At 41.5% G+C, this 18,849-nt stretch overlaps 2 protein-coding genes across 2 annotated transcripts in view; both read left to right on the top strand.

The window, feature by feature from the left end:
* Positions 1–9,587, top strand: part of adamts9 (ADAM metallopeptidase with thrombospondin type 1 motif, 9) — a 42,316-nt gene extending 32,729 nt beyond the window's left edge. The window contains exons 30-40 of the mRNA XM_073468399.1: positions 420–596; positions 3,582–3,752; positions 3,989–4,183; positions 4,985–5,114; positions 5,529–5,623; positions 6,025–6,119; positions 6,285–6,418; positions 6,836–6,927; positions 7,910–8,014; positions 9,144–9,252; positions 9,469–9,587. Of these exons, the coding sequence (XP_073324500.1) occupies positions 420–596; positions 3,582–3,752; positions 3,989–4,183; positions 4,985–5,114; positions 5,529–5,623; positions 6,025–6,119; positions 6,285–6,418; positions 6,836–6,927; positions 7,910–8,014; positions 9,144–9,239 (1,290 nt within the window). The 3' untranslated portion in view covers positions 9,240–9,252; positions 9,469–9,587. The remainder of the gene's footprint in view (positions 1–419; positions 597–3,581; positions 3,753–3,988; positions 4,184–4,984; positions 5,115–5,528; positions 5,624–6,024; positions 6,120–6,284; positions 6,419–6,835; positions 6,928–7,909; positions 8,015–9,143; positions 9,253–9,468) is intronic.
* An 8,564-nt stretch (positions 9,588–18,151) lies between these two features.
* The window catches only part of prickle2b (prickle homolog 2b), a 94,435-nt gene continuing 93,737 nt past the window's right edge, over positions 18,152–18,849 (top strand). Inside the window, exon 1 of the mRNA XM_073467392.1 lies at positions 18,152–18,309. Coding sequence (XP_073323493.1) covers positions 18,268–18,309 — 42 coding nt within the window. The 5' untranslated portion in view covers positions 18,152–18,267. The remainder of the gene's footprint in view (positions 18,310–18,849) is intronic.

Below are 18,849 nucleotides of genomic sequence, written 5' to 3'. Positions count from 1 at the left end.
TACATAAACATCTCATTCAGAATTGGACACATTTATTACTTACTTGAGTAGTGAATAATAAATACAATAAATACATCAGAAAAATAACATACAGGTGGGCCTATGTATTAATTGGCTATATAAATATAATGTATATAACATGTATGCAATAGGCTTCATAATACAGAATATGTAACACAGTTGGTTTGTGTAGTTTTTAATATATTCCTATAAATAAATGTCCATCTTAAAACCACACATAAGTAAAACATGACAGTTTGCAAACAAAGTAGAAAAACTAAACTCACGAAGCTTCACGCGTATCGCGATATTTCAGGAATATACGTTAATTCTTTGCTACGCAGTACAACAGTAAACTTTAAACGCGGTGATAAATGTTGAATAAACGTTTCCAAACCTGTCTCCTGTCTTGTTTCTAGTGTTCAGCATCGTGTGGCGACGGCGTCCAGCGACGGGAGGTGTTCTGCCAGGTCGGAGACAGACGGAGCCCGCTGGAGAGCGGCTGCTCCCAGCGCTCCAGACCGGCATCCAGCCAGAGCTGCCGGGTCGCTGAGTGCCCCTCCCGGTACCGGTGGAGAGAAGGGGACTGGCAGACGGTAAGCTGAGTGAAGCCCTGCGCAGAACGAAAAAAAAAAAAAAAAAAGCATCGTGACAAAGAAGTTTCCCCCCACTGTGTTTCTTTGAAACCGGGCGAGATGAATTTGCTCTGTCATGTCTGGTGAAGAGTCGCTGCTTCAGTCGGAGGCCAGAGGAGAGGAGAGGAGCTGCTGATGAAAATCAGATGATCAGACCTTTTTTTTTTTTTTTCAACAAAGCCTCGCAGTAAAATGGATAACTCTGATTGGCTAATTCGTTTTATAGAAGCTGTAGAAAAGTAAACGTAGGAAAAGTCAGTGCACACCTGTGAGGCATGGCTGTTAGTTATATACACAGTAACGAGCCTCCTACATGTTGCTACTTAATGGTAGATCAAGGGCTTCTTCTTACTGAGAGGGATGTGGTCCTGCATGGACACACAGTATGTTCTGCTCAAGTTAGGAATGTGAGATCAGAAACACATTACATGTCACAGCTGTGGACCAATCAGGATTTAGCAATATTTGAATCAGAAATGCGGTGGCAGTCTTGGGGTCTGTCAATTAAAGCTGATCAAATCACACTCAAACAGTCCTGATGAGACTTTGATCCACTATATGCTCTGGCTGCTTAATGTAAGAGTGCAGTCGTAGCGAGGCTGTAGTTAATGGGTACATTCCTGCTGAGTAACATTCAGCAATCTTCTATAGGCTAGAGGCTACAGATCCCCATTGAGATTATTAGAAGAGGCAGCTGCAGCAGGAGGTTCCTGTTCACTGTGTTCAAGTGATGTTGAATCTGGGTCACTGAGCAGCATGAAATGTCTTCCAGTGGTGGAGTTTAACTAAGTACGTGCACTCAAATACTGTACATAAATCCAAATCTGACATACTTAACTTAACTCTTTTTACTTTTTGTGCCACTTTTTTTTTAAACTAAGCTGTTATAAACCTGTCTCTATGTTGCCTTGTGTGTCGAAAGTTTTCGATAGACTTGTGAACGATCAACTTACCAGTTACCTAAATGTTCATAATACTTTCTCTAATGTTCAGTCTGTGTCACTGCAAAGTCATCGACATCATTTCTTCTTAAGATGCTAAACAATATTGTGCAGCAGTCTTTATCCATCGAGCTAAGGCCTTTGACTCTGTTGATCACTCTATCCTTGCTGGTAGGCCAGGCAGCATTGGGGTCTCTGGTCACTCTCTGGTGTGGTTCACTAACTCTCTCAGCCCCTCCCCTCTCCTCAAACTCAGGGTTAGTTTCATCCCTGCATAGTACAGCAGCACAGCTCACAATAGCAGTTCCAAGTATTTCAGTTGTTTGACATTGTTGAACAAATTAAGAGTGATGAAGACCAGCTGGAGTCGGCTGCATTCGTAATGCCACAGAGTTTCTGACGCAAGTGGGAACCTCTCCGAGCTCTTCGTAAATGTTTAGTGCTTAAATTACGACTCTTGCGAGTTTGAATGTCGTAGCAGTTGAGTTACTGCGTGGACCTGGATGTAGTAAGACGTCCAGGTTCACATGGCTCTGTGGTTGTGAACTTACAGTCAGCTAAACACGTTATCGCAGGATACCACTTTCATTGCAACAGCATTTAAAACGTTCTACAGGCCTGGAAAAGTACAAGGGCCTCCCTGAATCTTTATTCTAACCATATGACAGGAATAGCCACATTTTAGGAAATATGCTTTAGTTATTTACTTGACAAGATTTAGATGAGAATATCTCATGTCTGTTGTTATATATAGACAAAAGCTTAGCTTAACATAAACACGGCAATAAGGGGCGAACAACTTGCATCGTTCAGTCCAAAGATTGAAATAAAAGAGTCAGCCAACACCTCTACACTTAAATAGTTAACACATTGTATCTTGTTTGTTAAATCCGTAGACATACAGGAACCTTAAAAACAACAACTTGTGGCTTCACTTGGAGTTACTTAATGTAACTATTTCTTGGCTATGCTTTCAGTTATTATGCTAAGCTAGGCTAATTGTATCCTTGCTCTAGTTTCATACGTAGTGAACATAAAACCTTTAAATCCATCTTTTATGTATTCTCTGGTTGGCTCACAAGGCTCAACAAAAAAGTTCAATACTTTTTGTTTTAAAAAGGGTGAGTATGGAATTGTATGATTACTTTAAGAAATAACCTTATTGTAGATATTGGTTTGCTTCCAGGTTTCTGGTTTCTCAGTCCAGACCTGCCAATAGTTTTCAAGGCCATCTCCCATCACCCTCTTGTTTTGTTTTTTCTCCTGGAAAAGTCCTATCATGGCCTCTCAAGGTGTTCATCACAGAGGTTATTAGACTGGGGCCTAAGTTGTTGCGTATCTTTCTGTGGGCAGCTCTGTTTACAAGACATGCAGTGCTTATAGTAGGTCTGGTCTAGTTTGTTTACCTTTGATGTAAAAGACTGGTATGAATCGTTCTAACACAGGTGAACTGCACACGTTTTATCTGCAAAACATCAATATTATGGGTGTCTGCCAATAAGAAATAACTCGTTAACGTGTTAAAATCATTGACTGTGCTGTGATAGTCTTGGGAGACAGTGTGTGTGCTAACACCAAAGGCACTTGCTGCTGGTGAACTTCGGCTCTGATGTTTGATCAGGCACGTTGTTGGCACACAATGTAAACAGTTTCAGGATTTATAAGTTGTATAATCTTGGTCATGTCCTCAGCTCAGGTTCTTCTGCTCAACAACAAAGTGCTTTCCTCCCGGCTCTTATCCACTGTTTTGACATCTTTACTCGTCTCATGTGGATCAGACTGTTCTTCATTTACACCAGTGGTTATTTAGGATCCTTTCTTGGAAACCTTGTAGTTGCACATACAATTTCCAGTATGAAGCTGGACAGGTGTGCATACTTAATCAGGTCCGCTGTACCTAAAAGGAAAAGTCAATATAAGAATGTCATAATGTTTGTCCCAATACAACTCCTACATGATTTTTCATCTTTCTAAAAGCCTGATCTCCGTCTTCTGTCCACTGCAGTGCAGTAAGTCGTGTGGAGCGGGCCACCGTCGACGAGCCTTGCTGTGTGTGGACCACAACCAGCAGGAGGTCCATGAGATGTACTGTGTTAACCAGATCAGACCTCCAGACAAAGAGAGCTGTAACACCCATGCCTGTGAGCTAATCTGGATTACAGGGGAGTGGACTGAGGTGAGAGCCAAAGGAGCCGTGTGCCATTTAAACAATGTCGTCCCACTAAACTTATAGATGTGAATCATAAAAAGTCAGTTTGCTCTGAGCAGACAGTACTTCACCCTTCAAAAAGACCATTCATTTGAATCACAGTCTCCTTCAAATCCAGGAGTGCGGAAATGACAGAAATCACCCATGTATCCTGTGTGGAATACTGTTGTTGTCTTATGCCACTGATTTATTCTCTCCTCTAGTGCTCAGCCAGCTGTGGCCAGGGCTACCGCCAGCGTCTGATCTCCTGCAGCGAGGTGCATGTGGAGAATGACAACTATGAGTACGGCCATCAGTCTTTGTCCAACTGCCCCGGGACCCCCCCTGAGAGCTACATGCCTTGTAATTTGGACCCGTGCCCGCCGCCACAGGAGTGGAGGGTTGGAATCTGGGGACTGGTGAGTGTGTTTGTGTCTCTAAATGTTGTCCAGTCATTTATCAGGATAGAGGACGCATGTTTTTAGTCTTAGGCTCCTAAAATATAACCATGAGATTTTGCAAAAAAAACAAGCTGAAGGTACAATTTATGAAAGACTGATTGTGAGGTTCAGAAATGCTAGTCAAACAGGTCTTCTCTACTTATTTGTGACTAATTGTGATATTAAACTATTTTCATCATTGTTTTTATGCTAAGTTTAAAATTCTGCATGAAAAAACTGACAGGAAACACCCGAAATTCAAGGTGGAAAAAGTGGGAAAATAGCGTTATAAAATAAACATCACATCTGCGTGGAGCCATGGGAGGCGTGTAACCTTACCTTGCCACATTTCCCTCATGTTTTCTACATCATTTTGATTTGTATGAGGTTGACTTGAGCTCTTTTAATTAACGTTATCTCGTTGCTTCCTCCACTACATTTGTTTATGGCACCTGAGTGGAGAATAAACAGCTGATGGTGTTTATCTCCATGCAGTAAACTTCTAAACATTCACATGACAGTAGTGGATGGAAACATGTATTAATTTGCATTATATGTTGCACATTTTATGGAAATTAGGTTAAAAACTGCACTAAATTTGGGTGGAAAGTTTCTTCAACCTGTGTCAAAGCCGCATGATAAATAATCAGGATTGACATGACAGAAATGTACATGCGCGCAATTTTATTTCAAAGGGCTTTTTGAAGGCATAAACTGCTGACAGACTGTCATCCACAAGTTTGATTTTCACACTGTTGTGCTTCTCCTCCTCCCCTCCAGTGTTCAGCGGGCTGTGGTGATGGAGTGATGGAGAGGACGGTGCAGTGTGTCACAGCAGATGGTCAGGAAAGCAATAGGTGTTCTCAAGACGGCATGCCAGAGGCTCAAAAAGTCTGCAGAAATCCAAGCTGTGAGTACTGAGAGAAAAACGGCCTCTCTTGAATGAAGGTCAAAGCCTAGCAGGGTTACAGACAGGCCAGTTGAATGCCAGTATTAGGTATGGCTCGGACTTGATCCGGTCATCTCAGAGATTTGGCCTCTGGTGAAATATTTATGATCTGAGGCAAACATCAAAGATTCCCTGTCCGGTGTATTTACTTCCCTACGGTAGGATGGGACTTCAAAGAGCGAGTGGCTTTTGGTTTTTCTTTGATTCGATGCAGCGATTTGCCACACTTGACTTAACTCCTGAAATTTTTGTGTGCATGCGTGCACGTGTGTGTATACAGCCTGAGTGCCTGTCCTGTGTCAAACATTTTCATAAAACACTACTACTATAACACTCTACTGTCCATACTTATTTTACTTCCTTTGTGTGTCCAAGGCCATTTGCCGTCTAGCTGTCAAGATGTCCAGAGCATGAACGGCCCTCTCCCAGACGGCGAACACTTCCTCAATATTCAAGGAAAAGCACTCAAGGTAAGATTTTATGATATTATTACCTCACAATTGTACAAAGTTTGAGCCCATAATAGGTTTATTTATGAAGGGAGAGGGACAGTAAAAAAACTAGGGGTCTGCTGACATTTCAGATGACTTAAACACTGCCAGAACATTTTCTGCGTGTGCCAGTTTTACTGTAAAAGTGCTTAAAATTCATCTCTACTAGCTTGTGTTCAGGCATACTTTTTTTCACTCATGCGGCTTAGTGTACAAGGTTGCAAATGGATTGTCCTTCCTTTCCTAATCTCCACTTCTTCACTATGTTCCTATTTTTCTCCACTGTCATATCACCTCCATCCCTTTCCTTCACCCTTGATTTCCTACCCCTCCTCTCCTTGTTACCACCTCCTCATCCTCCTCCGCCCTTTTCTCCTCAGGTCTACTGTGCAGGAATGCAGACAGAGACTCCACAGGAGTACATCACCTTGACGACGGGAGAAGGAGAGAATTTTTCAGAGATCTTTGGCTTCAGGTAAACAGCGAACGGGATAACAATGAGAACAGCCGGTTTCATTACAAAATCCAACTGACTCCCGGCAGCGTGTTCTGTCCGTAAATGAAGACATTCCATGGAAGTGTAAAGTTGAGCTAAGGTATCTTGTGTGTGTGTGTGTGTGTGTGTGTGTGTGTTTTCCAGGCTCAATGACCCCACCCAGTGTCCAGCCAACGGCTCCAGAAGAGAAGATTGTGATTGTCGGAGAGACTACACGGCCGCCGGCATCACCACCTTCTCCAAAGTCCGCCTGGACCTCAGCAAGATGAACATCATCAGTGAGTGGCTCATACACACACACACACACACACACACACACACACACAACAGCATCCTGTGCCAGTGTAAACTCCACATTACTCTCAAAAAAGAACTTCCTTTGCCATTTAATTATGTCCGTGCTAACGAGGGTTAATGGGCTCAAGATGTCTCCGAGGTTCATTTAAGCAACACACAATTACAAGGCTTGAGGGGATTAAATGAAACTGCTCTAAGTAGATGAAATTATACTGATATTAGGCTGACCCTAAAACTAGGGCTAGATTTAGACCAGTTAAACAGCAAGAGGCTCGGTCATTATGGCAGATGGGAGCTATCATCATAGAAGTTCATCTGAGGTCTTACAGCAACAAATTTCAGGATACACATTTGTCACATCGTACCTGACGAGCTTGTTTGTTTATCTTGTTGTTCAGCTACAGATTGGCAGTTTGCTTTCACCCGCGAAGGCAAGAATGTTCCCTTTGCTACAGCTGGAGACTGCTACAGCGCCGCACGATGTCCACAGGTGAGAACAGCAGCAGCTGAGGGGAAACTGTTGAATTGTCAAAGCAGGAAAAGCAAAAGTGTAGATAATAACAGAAATGATGGCTCATTTCTTTTAGGTGTCCTAGAATTCCACAAAACGCTCTGAAGTGTCATTAATTGATAAAAAAGTATTTATTCTTGAAACCTCTGTTACTCGGCCTGTCTCATGCATTCTTTGGCATGTATGGTCTATGGGCTCCTTACGTCATTGTGTGTGGAAAATGAGATTTACTTACAAATTGATGTTTGACTCAATATATTCCATATTAATCTATATGAATACACCTTTTATGAATAGAGTTTGGTGTTTTGTGTTATATTGTACGTTGGACCGCACTGGAGAGAAGCCTTTCCATGTTTTCCAGGAGCACAATCGGCACAATTTTCTTTAAAGTGTTTCAGACATTGATCGTAAATCTCTTGTTGCATGTGATTCAATTTGAACTTCATCTGCTTTGAAAACCCTCTGAAGGAAATATTTGAGTCGCGCCTCTCCCCTTTAGACCCTTTGATGCTTTACTTCCTCCTTCTTAAGTCTGAACGATACGCAAAAAAATTCAATCATATTTGCAATTATTTTTACAGTTATTTCAATTGTGATATGAGTCAGTTTTAATGAGAATGGTAATTTTTGCATTTGATTTTTACTGAAAAAAATTAACAATGAGAATATGATTTGTAAGCCGAGGCATCTCTGTAGCACCCCAGTGCCTCACTTATAACTGGACACTTTTTCCCTTTATCATAAAGAAACATTGCGGGTCCTTCTGGATATTGCACTCGGCCAATTTTGGAAATATTTTGATTAATTTTTTTTTTTCGGCCCTACTCCTTACTGCTGCTCACTGTAAATCAGACACCCTTTATCAAAACACATGGTTAGAGTTATTGATGTCTAATGAATGTTTGAATATAAATGTGATATCTCATAATTTATATTCTGTGTCTGTCTATTCTTTCAGGGGCGGTTCAGGATCAACCTCTCAGGAACAGGCTTCAAGGTGGCTGAGGACACATCATGGATCTCCCAGGGCAACTATGCAGTGGCTGATGTCCAAAAGTCACAGGTACTGGAAACATGTCTCATATGTACATGTCCTGGAAAGACTCCCCTAACTACTGTAGACTTCTGTCTTAATGATTTTGAGTAAACCATTTAAAAAACTGACAGAAAAAAAACTATCATCATTATCTTTTATTCATTCGTGATGCAAGTCTGTATCAGTGAGGTCCTGGCTTGTTAAATTAAAGTATACAAAGAAGAAATCAGTTTAAATCTACCTATCTGTACCTCATTTTACCTCTTATACTACATCTACATTCACTGCCTTTCCTCTCTGCATGTCCTCTTGGCTTCAGAACTCTAAGTGGGCATAGTCCCAAGTGGGTTCTGAATTCCCAGCTCCACTTCTCCCCTTAAACTCACTGAGAAAGGACCCTTATTGGGCAGCTGCTCCCTCAAGTGCCCCCTCTCTCCCACTCCGCTTTTGAAATGGAGATCAAGCTGGAGAGCGCTTTTTGGCAAGGCGAAAACAGGAGGCGCTTGTGATGCCAAAGAGTGTTCACAGTCTGATATCCACAGCCAGCCGGCCCGCTCTTCAGGCAGTTTAAATAAAGCCAGGTTGTGACAGTGGGACGGAGAGAGCACTACAGAGGAGATCAGACAAACCACTCACCTCACGCTGTGGCTTTCATGTCGTGGGATAGAGCGTTTGGTGTACTCGTCTGCCGCAATATCCTTTGTGTTTCTAGATGTTTGCATGAAATCTCCCATCATGTTGCATGTAAATGATGCTGGTGAAGGGCTGGTGATTAATTAACTTGTATTTTCTGCTTGTTGCTGAGAGTGATTACCCAATTCATACCTGGTGACAGTCTGCCTGGTGGGCCTCAGTCTTTATACGCTTTTTTTGAAAAGGAAAGCTCCAAACAAACCTGCTGCAGTAAACCTTTCAAAGTGATGAATTTTAAAACTACTTGAAGTAGCGCAAGCAGTCCTTCACTGTCAAGGCTTTTTCCTTCACACACCCTTCAAACTCCCATCTGTTTTCCACTGACAGTTCAGATCAGTGATAGATCAACAAAAGGTTTCTTTGACATAGGACAAAGACATTCAAACAAGCTATGATCCTCTCTGTATGACTATATTAAAAAATGTAATGTAAATAACTGGTGTTATTCCTCTTGTGTCCACAGGGTGGCAGCAGAGTGTCAGGAATATGTGGCGGCTACTGTGGTAAATGTACACCATCCTCTGGCTCCAGCCTGCCTGTAACAGTGGAGTACATGTAATACCATCAAACAGGTGTGGGAGGCTTTCTAAATATGACTGTACTTCAATTGCAGCTATGAAAGGCACAATCTGTCTTATTTTCATATACACAACTCAACAACTATATCTAGTTTTTATATTTTAATGCTCATAAAGGATGTACACTAGTAATCCTTGGAATATACACCTTTGTCCAATTTTGAATGACAAACTGACTAAGTCTAATGTTGTCTGCATGTCTTTTTTTAGTATCGGTTTCCATTCGTCTTGGCACTTCTCTCCATGTCCTTGTTGTGTCAAGACGTCCCTCCTCTTTGGTGCTACAGCCAACTCAGAGCTCAACCCCGTCCTTCACACGACCTCTTTCACTCCCATGTGTGTATAGTGTAAATGAATCTGCTGTAAGTACTGTACATAGCAGGATACAAATGTCTTATTTATTGTACTCTCCATTTATTTTTGTATTGTAATATAATTGAACAGTTTTGTTGTCATTAGCGAACACCGCACAGTTGCCATTTCTCAGATTTTTTGCCAGATCGTGCCTTCCAATAACGATGTTACAGTGTCACAGCCAAATGTGCCTTTGAGACCAATTCACTAAGTTGTGTTTATTGATGTGACGAGCCTGTTGTTCATTTGCAGTGAGGTGTCTCCGTTCAGACCTTTATCACTTAGGCAAGATTCACAGATACACGCACAACACAACCACAGTCCTGTCTTACACCATTGAGCAGCTACTTTAGGAGACATTTGGTTTAGTGAAGCACTCTTCAGTTTCTTTATGTGAATGTGTCAGATGTTACCAATATGTCCAGAGTTCCTTCCAGGTTTAACTTGTGGGCATCTGGATTGTGGCCAGGCTGCCCCACCTGCATGTCTCCAGTTGTTAACTGCAGCTGTAAGCCTTTGTCCAGCTGCGCTCGTGAACCGTCGTGCATTCTCATTAACTGGATCAGGTTCAAACATAGCACACCACAGGAAAATTCTCGTCATTGAAGTTAGCGTATAAAATAAAGATGGAACCATCTTCTGCAAGTTTATGATCTGTACATCAGCATCAGTATTCTTCTATATATGTTAAGATCTCGAAGAAGATCCATTCAGTCTTTTGGCTGAGTTGAAAGTAAACAATCACAGATGTAACCACTGCAAGAGGAGGATGGCAGGAACGGGAGAGCGACTGTGAGGAAGTTTAAGGGTATGATGAAGTTTTTTTTTTCAAGAAACAGTTTGTGTGGATTTACAGGGCAGAGGGAGTAAGTGAACATTTACCTACCCACAGACACATACAACATACAAATCCATATGCAAGCACACTGGAACACATTAGTGCATCATAAGGCTGCAGGTTACAAGAACAGTAGAGATTATGCTACCAGACATCAGAGAGAGCCAAATTCCTCTGTGTTCTCGCATATCTCTCAGGTAGCGTGCAGTGACCAGAGAGAGCCATTAGCCTTTAGCTTTCACAGAGCAGACAGGTTATCTTATCTGGAGCAACTTGAAAGAAAGACGTCACCTCAGGCCTATAAAATTCCAGTAGATACTCCGGAGATATAACGCACCGGTCCGGCCCCCGGAGACACCTCTCAATCTGCTAAGCTCACAGGCCCCGCAGCGTGATGTCTGTCCAGATGCTGCCTGTAAACCTTTGCCTTGTTTACGGTACCTCACATACATCCTTCACTCCGTCTTTGTTTTGAAGCATCTGTCCAAACTGTACATACTGATGTGCTCCCACTGAGAGCATTCTGACTTTATTTGTGACAATATCAGGGTACTTTTTGTGTGTATGTATGTTTTTGTGTGTTGATTTATGACAGTCAAGAAGAAAATAGACAAAGAAATTATGATTTCCATTCCTGAAGCCTTAACTGTATGTGTGTAGGGTACATACTGTATGTCCAGCTGAATAAGAAGCCATATTAGCTTTTATAAGCCTTTCAGTATATGGTGCTATTCCTGTGCCTCATGTGATGATGTGCACACTTCAGCCAAAGGGAATTTCACAGCCTGCCACTATACACGTATGACATTATTTTTAAAGACATGGGGAAGTAAACATTTTGTTGCAATGGATAAATGCACTTCTCATTGTGAATGTCAGAATTGAATTCAGCCCATGGAGTTCTCAGGTGTCATAAATGAAGGGATTATTATGATATTGCAGTGTATTTATCTTATTTTACACATTTGCCACATGTTTATCAGGTAACTGAAAATGTATTATTGAACTTTAACATGTGTCATTATATATACAGCTTTATTTTATATGCAAATATTTATTTGTTTGTTTTTCTTATGTGAATGTACATAGGCTTTGACCATAAATGACTATGAATTATCGGCAGTATCGCCATAAAATGAGCTGTCTGGAAACACATTTCCTGTTTTGTGAATACATGTATTTATATGTATGTCATATCTGCAATAAATGTATAAGCAGTTTGGTGCTGCCATATGAAAAGCATGATTTATGTATGAGATGAGATAAGACAATGATCAGCAGGAAATAAAATGCCTGACACATGCCACGCTCGCCTGTCTGCTTCTCACACTAGTATTTAATTCTTTCTCCAGTTTGTCCTTGGGAGTATTGTGGCTGTAAAGATCCTGAGCACACACAATAGTCAGATTAATGCTCGGATCATAAAATTCTCCCTCCGTAGTGCTTCTGCTTAATAATGATTACACACCTTCTACCATCATAACAGTCTGGCTCGTGGCCTGACAGATGTGTTTTATGGATCTATTCTCGTCCCTGCCTGTATGCATATTGGTGAATTATCAGGACATCTACCAGGTGTCAGCACTGGTCTAAATGAATATAATTCACTACTGGGCATATTTCAGCAGACAGAAAGGGGCAAAGGGTCAAAGATCTCTGTCAAAGGCAGATCTAAACATTTGGTACTGTACTTTCTTCACAGAAGGAAGTGTGCATCTGCTCATGGGCAAAAGACTAGCTAACTAAGCTAGCTAACATTACAACTCAGCTGAGGACAACTCCATGAATGTTTACATCCTGCACTGTCACCAGCTTGAGCCTCTCGTCCATGAGCAGATGCACACTGACGTCCTTCTGTGCAGTGATACAGTTGGCGGCTGTAGTTTGGTAGAAAGAAAATAGTTCCGACATGAAACTGCTCACAATAAGGTCTGTGGGTCGCTGTTGCCTTTTTCAGGTGTATTTCTTTGCCACTTTGAGCACCAGAAGCCAAGTGCCATCTTGTTCCATTATATTGGACAGAAAGCAGACATCTCTATGGCTGATATCTCCAAGACTTGGCAACTCACACCAAAACAACCTAGATGGGTAAAGAGCACCACAGGTAAGAGAAAATTATGTAATTTTGAATTTGGGGTGAACTGCCCCTTTAACATTAAATCATGTACGCTGTCTAACAAATGTAGTTTGTGTGTTGGGCACAGGATATATTTTTTATGAACTATTAAAATGATTGTACTCATATTTTGAACAAGACTGTGTAACTTTTGAATGAGTAATTGTCAGATGGGGCCATGTAATATGTTTCATGTTGTTTGGTTGATCTCAGGTGAGTCGCAGCGATAGAAGCCAACACATGGTTTGGGCATTGATTCCTCAAATGTCTGTCAACAGTCTGAGTAAGCTGCTGTTTGAGAGCGGCTCTAATACAGAGGGGATAAGTACAAGTGTGAAAAGGAAAGCGAGGGGAGGAGGTGCAGGGCGGTGGGAGCTTTCAACAGCTCAAGAGGGCTTGTCTCAACTTAAGGATGTGATTCAGAAGTAGATTAGGAGACATCCCAGGGGTCAGTGTGTAGAAAAACTCTGTTTCCCCTTTGTCTTTCTCGCTCACACGTGAAAACAGCGAGACAGCTCCAGACAGACGACAGCAGCCTGTCAGCAGGTGTGTGTTACCTCAGATATTCCTGAGAAAGAAATGACAGACTTACAGGGGAAATCTTCTTTCCTGTAAAGCAGATGTAGCCAAATGTAATCCAAAGAGCCCTGCCTCGCTGCTCTTAAATAGTTTCATCACTCTTGAAAGTTGTGATGAACTCCTCCAAGCGTGCTGAACGTTGGTTTAACATTACAAAGACAAGAGTCTTCTGGCTGTGGGACTGTATCCAGCCCTCACTCCAGGTTTTCAGCAGCACTGTGATCCAAACTGAAAGTGTCACTCATACTTACTGTGTGTACGGGAGCTCAGGTGAGCCGGAGCCTGGAGGAGATATTCAAGTAATTTCATGTTTTCCATTACAGGAGATAATATGTCACGGTCACTGGTGAGGAAGTAACCTGTCACATCTGATTTATTGTGCAGATACTGAGGGTGAGTTGGTGCACTGTGTCTGATATGATTTCAAATTAAAAGCACTTTACAATCAGCGATCGTAGATGGACCTTTGCACCTTTAATGTGTGACAAATCCGTATAATGTGAGTGCACGTGTGTTTATGTGAGTGTGTGTGGATTGTTGAGGGTTTCCATGGAGACCTCACAGGGGCGTGTTCTGTGTGACCCCGGCCATCAGCACATGCATGCATGCAGGCTGGGCAGGTGGTTCAAAGCAAAAAAATATATGCAGTAATAAATACTCACGACACCTCAGAGGTAAGTGTCACAACATGAGACTTTAAAATGATCATTTGAAGTTTGCATGTAGGAACAATCTTTATATATTAACCTGTGCATTAATAATCTGTCCAAAAACTATTGTTTTATATGAGTTTTCAGTGTACACAGAGCATTTGTATGGAAACAAAAAGTGGCCAAAAAGATTTGAGTAATCTTATTGTCTTATCTCATTGAATTTGAGCAATTTGAATATACACTAGATTATAAATTATGAGTACTTTAACTTTCTGTTTAGGTGTATAAATGCTAAAAAATAATTTTTTAAATACCGGAAATGACATTTTTAAAATTTCAAATGTCAAAGACTAGAGGTGAATTTTTAGATTTTTTTTAAAAAGGAAAAAATATCTTTATTGCTTGTGTTTCTAATGTAGTCGTTAAAGCATTCTAGCTTTTTTGATTAATTGATGTAATTGACATAATTCTTGTAATTTTGGGTTCTACTCTACTTTTTGAAATGTTTTCCTTAATTTGGTGTCACATCTTGACAACCATTGAATGTACTCATTGTAAGTCACTTTGGACAAAAGTGTCAGCTAAATTTATGTGATGAAAATGTAAAATACTATAAATTCAGTTTAAAATAGTTTTAAATACATTTCAACTCACCAAAGGAAAAAATGGAGACCTCATTATGTAACTCTGACTTCTGTCTCTCATATGATTTGCTACCTCACAATTACGAACAAATGTCTTTGAGAAAGTAAATTATAATTTGGAGATATGGAGGCCTCCATCTTTTTCATTTGGTGAACGCCATCTACCTCAGAATCAGAATCAGAACTGCTTTTATTGCAAAGTAAGTTTACACATACGAACAATTTGCTGTGGTCTGTAGGTGCCAAACAACATATTCCATAGAACATTGAGTTCTGAGCAGCGGAGGTACATTTCACAAAGATTTAAATCTTTATAGCTGGGGTCCCCAAACTTTTCCCTTGGTGGGCCAAAACTGACATTTAAAAGCAAGCACCTACTGTACTGTATTGTCAAAATGCATTAACAGTATTAACTATTATTATAATATATTTTTTTGCTAGAATCATTTGGCTGCCAAATTATAACTTATGGTGGCCCAACTTGGTCAGCCCTGCTTTATAACTTGTATTAGCCTCTGTACACAGGCACATGTATATAAATATATATGATTAACAAGTGCAGTTGTACGACAGACACTGATCTCTCATTAACCTCCACTCTGTCTATAGCTGTGGCTGAGTCAGTAGATTCAGAGTTTTTATGAGCGGTGCAGATAGCGTGCTTCGCCTCGGGCTGCTGCAGTGCGATTAAAGCACCGTCCTTGTTGGTATTCTTCACCGGCTTTTTCCCTCTGGTCTTGCGGGTCCTTCACGGTGATCTCTCTGCAGCCCTCCTGCAGATCAACATTACCTCAACTCTCAGTGGGGTCAAAACACACTCGTGTGTCCCTGATACAAATGGAGGAACTGTTATTGCTGACTGAAGAACAGGGAGAGAGGACTGCAAAGATACAGCAAAATTATGCAGCAAAGACAGGTCATCGTTGGCTGCTTTTAATGGTGGAAGAGGCTGCTGCCGTTTCTAAATGTTGTAGGATGTGAGGAGGTGTGTGTGGGTGAGAAAGATAGAGCGGGGTGGGTGGGGACAGCAAACATTTGACACCTGTGTTCCAAACAACAACTCAGCAAACTGAGGATATCAGATTTTTCTGTTATGAAAGTAGGAGGTGAACATGAATATTGGTGATGAAGCCCATAAACACACACAGGCTCACACTCATACAAACGGCTGGAGTCTACCTCTCTGTATTCAGGTGAGTGCAGTGTGCAGTTTTCCAGTACTAGTCTCACAGACCTTCCCACAAGGATTAGACCCGTGTCCTGAGCAGCTGTAGGCTTCAGGCTGTACGAGACATTCCCAACACTTCTGAACATCATGTCCACCACCACGCAAGCAGCTGCCCCTTGAAGCCAAATCGGCCCTGACAGACGTCTGCAGGTCTAAAGTTCACTTGGCGAGAAATTTGAGATAATGTGAGGTAAAACGCACGGCATTAGAGTTCCTGGATCGAGCTTCTACGGCAATAACAGCAATTCGAAAAGGCGCTTTTCTCGACTTCTCGACTAGAAATAGCACGCAAGCTGTTTTCGATTCTGCCCACAGTGTTTAGACTCTCAACTTAAGACTTAATGAGGGGAGTTTTAAAGTCCTGCGTCGCCCAGGGTCAGCTCGCACCACCATCATTATCATCATCATTCCTCAAGGTAATCTAGGATGACTTTGAACTGAGTCTTAGCAGTAAGCCCCAGGCCCACAAGCACACACAAATTATTTGGATGCCCAGATACCGTGTGTTTATCTGAGTGTGGAGGGACTGCATGTCTGTTTTGTGTGTACTGTACGTGTAGATTTGTGCGGTCGGTTTCTTCCTCTCTTTCTCCTTCCGCCATCATTCAACTCCGGCCTGCTCACGTGTAGGGAGAATGTTTTTGTTTTCCCCTCGTTTATTCACATTCGGTACAAGCGAGTGTGTCAAGGTTACCGGTCTGTCCTTGAGATGAAGCAGAGACCGCTCTGTTTCTCTCTCAGTTCAATTCACTGCACAATCCTTTTGTTTTGACACAGAAACACCTGCATTATTGTTGTTGTTTTTCTCACTCCACAAGAGTGAAAGAGCAAAACAAAAGTCTTTTTTTTATTGTTGAAACATTTTATTGTTCCAGGTCCACGAATGTGACGATTTGGAATTAATTTAATTGGATTTATTTGGATTTTGATGTTTGGTCTATTTATTGGTCAAAACAAACAGTGTGAGGGCTTGGGGTAATTGTGACAGCATCTCTCGCTATTTTCCAATTTTACGAACCAAACAATCAGTTGATTAATGTTGTTTCAATGACAAATTGAACATAGTGAAACATTTAGCAGAGAACGAGCCAGAATCCCCTGAGGAGCTGGTGGAGACCAAAACAGAGCCAAAGAAAATATTGGATTAAATTCCCCAGGTGGACACAAGCATGACTCCAAATTGTTGCTAACGTTGTTCCGTCTGCTGGATGTGTAAACAGGGACTGTTTGCTGACTTTTAAGCTAATAATATGTATTTTGGCTATAGATTGATAATAAATCAGTTTATTGCAAGTTGAGAGTTTAATGCATGAGACAATTTGAATTTGTTTGTAGAAAAAACTGCCCCAGGGTCCATCAGTCATGATGCTAAATTAATTTCACACGGATTCTTTTCGTCTTAACTTCAAACCGACTGTGGCTATTACTAAAAAAAAATGACAGCAATGTCCTTGCAGAGTAGGTGGAAGGTACTGGATGCCCACATTTCTGCTCAGCACCCACGCAGCACAATTCACAAGCTTTTAGTCAGTCAGAAACCTCACCCTCCAACGTTAAAGCAGCAGAGTCTATAGGCACCTATATAACTTAGTGCCACTCCATTTAAAAATAACAAGAAAAGAAAATAGGTGGATAGATACCACCCACAACTGTGCATGACATCCATCCCACAGCATTGTGCAGGCCTGAACTTTGGAGAGGCTGACAGAGCTGCATAATGGGTACAGAGCAGAGCCTTGAGCAAAATGTGTGTCTAGAAATAATAATATAGTTTAAGCACATCTTAGTGAGGAGTGCCTCTGAGTCACAGCACTCTCACACTGAGGCTGTGCTCCCAAGCCTTTTCTTCTCTGCTGATAAATGGGAGGCACTTGCTGGAGAGTCAACACCGTCAAACCACTGGGAATAGAGAAACGCCCTGTGGGGTGCATGGCAGACGTTAGGAATTAATCAAAGGTGAATTAGGAGACACTCAGAGAGATGGAGGGTAGATTTGGGAGAGTATACATGAACGTCTCCAAATTTGTGAGTGGGAACAGGAGCCTGAATCAAGGATGCATCATGTTACACTGTGACTCAGCTGTGGCATTAAACTGTGGAGGCATTTTTTAATTTATTCATCTTTTCTAACTGTTATGAATTATTTGGCTCCTTGTTTTGCAGTCCAGAGTGAATATAAGAGTTTGATTGCATGAAGATTACATAAAAACACTGATTTCCTCCATGATTACAGGCTGGCTCTTCTCACACTGGACTCCAGAACTCATCCACACAGTCATTTTTGGATGAGTGGTGTTATCGAAGTCTAATTATAGTTTTGTCAGTTTTTCCAAAAAACAACCAAAAAAACAAAAATTATTTTCTCCACTCCTCCATTGGCTGTGAGGAAACAGGGTGGAGCTGCCATCCGGAACAGCGCAGCTCCATTCATTAATGAAGGAGGTTAATAGGATAGGACTGCAGCCTGGGCTCGGCGCGTTTGGGAAAAGTCGTGAGAGGTTTACGCACAAAACACCCACTGATCTCCACTCTGCTCCGCGCTTCGTTTGACTCGATAGCAGCCGACTGAGCCTTCACTGTCCTGGGATCAGCCTGTCATGTTCAGCCGCAGCAGCAAGAGGAGAGACTCCAGCAGATCGGTAGGTTGGCAGCAGAAAGTTAGAGGTTTGGTGCCTTTGCAGAGCGCATGGATCCACTTGTTTAAAAAAAAATACGCATGTCGTATATACTTGTTGGATGTTAAGTTTTGTGTTCCTGTTTCTGTCGCCCTGTTGCTGAGGGCATCAAGTTACATCTCTGATGACATGACGCTCAACTAGCCTCATTAACAACACAGCAGGAGACATGATGAAAGATGAGTTTTCTCTGTTTCAGTCATTGTTAAATATAAGACACTGTTTTCACCTGGTGAAGAGACAAACTGTTTTATTGTTTTATTATCGACTTATTGTCTGTTAGCTGGAATTGATGCAGTTTACATGAGGAACTTCATTTAAAATATATGTGTTAAATTAGCACTTCTGTAACTGTGTTGTGATGCTTTGAAAACAATGTACCCAGTTCGTCCAGTCCAAAAATATCAAACATTTGTTTGTTTCTGGTAGTAAATGAGGAGTTTTGGGGTTTGGGACTGTTGGTCGGACAAAAGAAGTAATTTGAAGTAAAACCCGAGCGATAAT

This window comes from Pagrus major, chromosome 6 (assembly GCF_040436345.1).
Source record: "Pagrus major chromosome 6, Pma_NU_1.0".
NCBI classification, from domain to species: domain Eukaryota; kingdom Metazoa; phylum Chordata; class Actinopteri; order Spariformes; family Sparidae; genus Pagrus; species Pagrus major.
Note: the sequence above shows the minus strand (reverse complement) of the source record. Positions and strands in the feature narration are given on the sequence as shown.